This window comes from Octopus bimaculoides, chromosome 11, assembly GCF_001194135.2.
Source record: "Octopus bimaculoides isolate UCB-OBI-ISO-001 chromosome 11, ASM119413v2, whole genome shotgun sequence".
Lineage (NCBI taxonomy): Eukaryota > Metazoa > Mollusca > Cephalopoda > Octopoda > Octopodidae > Octopus > Octopus bimaculoides.
Window position 1 is genome coordinate 21,359,286 of NC_068991.1, and position 5,249 is coordinate 21,364,534.

The following is a 5,249-nucleotide window of genomic DNA, read 5'->3' on the forward strand; positions in this document are numbered from 1 at the left end:
AATGTTAACGTGGTGAAAAACTGTCTTGTTGACACGTAGTGCATTGTTGCCATGACATATGCGTATAACCAACTAACTTGTTGAAAATGACCCGATAAACTCAGCAATCGTTAACCCTAGAAATCCAATATATTGTTAATTAAGCATATAACATTGATTGTGTGGAATAAATAACACGTTAAAATTCCAACGGTCTTCACTACTCGAAAGCTATATGAACTTGTTGCAGTATCTTATCCACTTTCAATTTACGTTAGAAATTTTCTTTACTATTTTCTTTTTCAGGCATTTCTTCTTAGCTCTACAACTTTGGTTTGTGAATTATACCCCAAAGAAAAGCGTATCATTATGTCTGGTATATTTATGAATGTCTGGAGTTTCTGCAATTGTCTTGTCGGGTTCATAGCCTATATGTTGAAGGATTACAGTTGGAACACGTTATTCCTATTTAACGCTGCCCTCTCGGGATATTTTATTGTGGATTTCATGTAAGGACCAGGCTTTTTACCCTTTATACACACATAGAACCTAGAATTTGCAAGAATATGATTTAGCACAAATGAGACAGACCTCGAAGTATAGTAATGCATGAAATAAAACTTTGCCCTGTGGAAAGGGATCAATTTGGTTTTCAAGACACACTTGACCGCAGTATGGATTCTGTAGCTTGTATATAAACGAATTATTCGTGTATTATATACTGGATCTATTAAAGAATATGATTACTACGTCGATTTGAACATAGTGGAAGCTTTACAAGTGTCGAATCGTAATGACGGTCATACTAGATACACTTACAAAGTGAATAGCTATTATCAATAAACTAAGTTTTAAGATAGCTCTCTCTCTCTCTCTCTCTCTCTCTCTCCCTCTCTCTCTCTCTCTCTCTCTCTCTCTCTCTCTCTCTCTCTCTCTCTCTCTCTCTCTCTCTCTCTCTCCCTCTCTCCCTCTCTCCCTCTCTAAGGTAGACTTCTCTGATGTATTTCTTGGCTTAAAATCATCAAATATTTACAAACATTTCCACTAACAAAATCAAATACGACATTATGTAGATAAGTACTCCTATTATCACATGATATATTTAAAAGACTTCTTACTCTATCAACAACCGTCCTGGAACAGGTCCAGAGAAATCATCTAATTCTCTGATTTTCACCTGCTTTTCCCCCTTTGTGTTCAGGTTGTTCGTAAAGGAGGAATGAAACATACCTTTGATCATATCATCACTTTAGGAGAAACAATTCATTTAAGCAAGTAAATTTAAGCAAGAACTTATAACGCAGCACATCTTTCAGGTACAGTGACTGACAGACTTCCACATAACTGTGTCACTGTATTTGGAAATTGGGAAAGCGTAACATTAATTTGGAGAGTTTTCAAAACAGCCAAACTATTTGCCAACGTGACAGGAAAATATCAGCTTTTTACAGTAGAGAAGTCACATATATTAATAAGGTTGCAAAGTTCCAGAAATTACCCAAGAAATCGGAGGTTTCTTTAAGCGATTCCCCGCTCTGATATTTGAGTAGACATTCAACACCTAAATAAATTCTCACATTTCAAGTCTTCAACTAAGCTAGATACACATGAAAATTCAAAAATTCTATGTCACAATTATCAAGATGAATAAGCCGCGCTAAATCTCTCACATTGATTTTTTTTCATCATCTAAACCTAATCTCAGCAAAAGACTTTTTGTACAAAATTACATGTCATTTTTCCAAAATAGTAAAACATATCCGAGGAAAATATTTTAACACAATAACCTTTACATTATTTAAATTTGACGGATATTTGTCCTCATCTTGTTTGTTGTTAACACAACGTTTCGGCTGATATACCCTCCAGCTTTCATCAGGTGTCTTGGGAAAATTTCGAACCTGGGTTCTCATTCCTAAGGTAACATAGAAAAATACCTTAGGAATGAGAACCCATTCTATACTCCATACTCACATTAGGTCACACTAGTCCTCAATTTGTTCTGAGTAGTCATATTTGTTGTGCCTGATGAAAGTAGAAGGCACAAATCTGCATACATTGAAGAATCGCATTGTAGATCAGCTTCGGATGTCTTCCTCTACGTAAAACTTGCTTAATATAACATAAGAACAATATAGCTATCACTCTTATACATTCATACGTAGGTACATTCAAACAACATATATTTTTAGTAAAGAGACACGATCAAAGGCAATACAATCTAAATTAATCTAAGCGAGATATCTAAACAATGAGATCATGCGTGCACAGATATACATGCAGACACACACACATACACATACACATACACAAACACGCACACACACATTCACGCTCTATTTTTCAATACCATCTGATAACACAGTTATTATTTCACATTTATCTTTCTATGATTGCAGTTTCCTGCAGGAATCTGTGCGGTGGTTAATTGCCACTTCGAAAATAAATGCAGCTGAGAAGATTGTCAAAAAAGCAGCTAAACAAAACAAAGTTGACTTTGACACTGTTTGGCATATTGCTTTAAAAGATACTTCAACACAACAAGCATCTAGTCCTGTGAACGAAACTAATCTCGACGGCCGAAACTGTGAGTCTAATGTCGAAGCAAACGTCAAAACAGTTGTCGATCATTCACAACTAGAAGTTGAAAAAGAAGCTCCATTGTTAGTAAAATTGCTTGTCATCTTCAAGTCATCCTATCTGAGGAAAGTTACCATCGTTATGTCTATATCATGGTAAGTTCCACCGAATTATTGTTCACCTTCTTTCCGTCTTTCGCATAAGCTACTAATAGGAATTTTGGCGACGGTAGAATAGCGGCAGTATAAAGCTATGATGTCACTTAGCTTATTATGGTACCCTGAGCATTTGGTTGAAGAAATATCTTCTATAGATACTGAATATACAGAGCTCGTGCTTGTGTGTTTTGTTGTGTTATGTGTGTGTGTGTGTGTGTGTGTGTGTGTGTGTGTGTGTGTGTGTGTGTGTGTGTGTGTGTGTGTGTGTGTGTGTGTGTGTGTGTTTATATGTTTTTTTCTTTCAGTCTGTCTGTCCTTTTGTAAGGAAAATAATAATTATTTATTCCATGCTTTCATTCGATAAAACAGTAATTTAACATTGGAGTTAAATTGCCTGTAACGTGATTAACTCTATTGTTTTTGAATATGGGATGAGTAGGACAGACTTTATGACGTTAATGCCTTTCTGTAGCTTATTTGTAATTATATTTCTTTTTTATGATTTTATAGGGCGGTAGACCTAACATCATCAAACAGTATTATGCTAATGTCGGAGGCTCTTGGTGAGAGTGTTTATATCGTCTACCCTACGATATGTTTACTGGAAATTTTTACTAATAGTCTATACGCTTTTTCAGCGAAAAGGTAAACGAAACGATTTATCAATATTCTGAGTGAATGGAACCATAAGTGAGACAGGAACAACCATATGCATGATGCTTAATGCTCCTCACTGACTTCACTTACATTGTTTAAAATCTCGCTGGAGTAAACGCTATTTTGCATCTCCTGAAAGTAATTCGTTACAGCTTCTACTGTTGTGGTATAAGCAATGAAGTTCAATTTCTTCTCGAAAATATTACTCGTTAAAATAGTCAAACATTTTGTATATAAACAAATGTAAACATGCACATCTTTCTCTCAAACTGGTACATAAACATCGTAGTCATATATAGACACACATATCTTCGGATTCAACAACACTCGTATTCGTATATTTATATTTTAAAACATATTTGTCAGAAGTGACATACTTCTTGGGTAAAATGTTTATATTAGTTTTGACGAAAAAGGCTTGTATGATGGGGAAATTGTTGCAGCTTTTCCATTTGTGTAACCATGGTATGAAAGTGATGGATGGTGTCTAACTCAGTTGAACATGAATAACTATTTAACATGATTAACTAATAAGATATCATTTTAAGTGTGTATTAGGACATATATGTTTTTCTCGAGTGAATATTATCTTTTAATAAGTTGAATCTACCATCAGACTAGTATGTATTTGTCAGCGTGGGGAGATTAGTTAAGGAAATCTCTCAGAACATTTAGGCAGTTGTCAGAGTTTATCATTCCATCTTAATCCCGGCGCTTTGAGAAAGTATTCTCCACCACGCTAAATTGCAGCCTACCGATAAATACACGTAGCATATACGTTAAATATATGTGGTCAACAATGTTTATCACATTAGGGCTACTTCTATTTTATATTTGAATTTATTTTTATATATGCATTGTCAGGACATACTCATACACAGTTTGCAGGTTGTACGCATATAAGTCGATATGATTCATCTCCGATCCTGTTCAGGTGTGAAACAGCGAGGTTCATCCCACCTTCATCAGATTACAGGTGAGTTATCTCGCCTGTCCATGACATTCAGCTATTTTAACATCCGGCGTTTTGAGAGAGTATTCTCCACCACGCCATTACGCAGCCTGCCGACAGATGCTCTGACAATGTATACATATGTGTGTGTGTATCCCCTCACCACTATCCACACAGCCCGCACCAGAGCACGTTCCGTGGACCGTGCCTCTGCTCTCTCTCGCCTGACCTGCCCTGTCGTTGCCCTATCCCATTTTCCCTCTTCTACCATTTCCCTAACACTACATTCTAAAGTGGCTCGTTCCCCTGCTTCCACCCATGTTGCCGCACTTGCCCCTACCTCTCCAACACCACCATCCTCACAGGCACCGATCATTGTCCCTATCATATCACTGACACCTTTACCTGCACTTCTAGCAACGTCATTTACTGCATCTCCTGCTCTTTCTGCCCTTCTCTGTACATCGACCAAACGGGACGCCGTTTAGCTGACCGGTTCGCGGAGCATCTCTGAGATATCAGACTCTCGCCATTTTCACTCTACCGATCGTTCACTACAACATCTGTCTGTGTTCAGATTGTCTTTGCACAGGAGCCATCCGGACTCTTGCCTTCGCCGTGAACAGGAATTAATCTTCTCTCTTCGCCCTTTGCGCCACATGGGCTCAACTCCTTTCTTCTCTCCATCTGACTCTCCTCCTCTCCTCTCTTCACTCTTACCCACCTCTCTCTTCTCTAGCTCTGACACCTACTTGCTCTCTTCACCCCTACCCACCTTCTCTCTTCATTGATAATCCTCTCCATCCACACCCTACCCCACACATCCCACTCCTACATACCCCACCCCACCCCCAACACCCCACATCCTCACCCTACACCACTCTACACACACTAGCACTGACCACTTCCCAGTACCCACCCTC

The 5,249-nt window shown here is 38.1% G+C and overlaps 1 protein-coding gene across 2 annotated transcripts in view; it reads left to right on the forward strand.

Annotated features, from left to right (window-relative positions):
• The window catches only part of LOC106869319 (organic anion transporter 3), a 35,733-nt gene that overhangs the window by 16,380 nt on the left and 14,104 nt on the right, over positions 1-5,249 (forward strand). For both annotated transcript variants that reach the window (XM_052971580.1, XM_052971581.1), the window contains 3 exons: positions 286-488; positions 2,379-2,714; positions 3,228-3,362. In XM_052971580.1, coding sequence (XP_052827540.1) covers positions 286-488; positions 2,379-2,714; positions 3,228-3,362 — 674 coding nt within the window. The remainder of the gene's footprint in view (positions 1-285; positions 489-2,378; positions 2,715-3,227; positions 3,363-5,249) is intronic.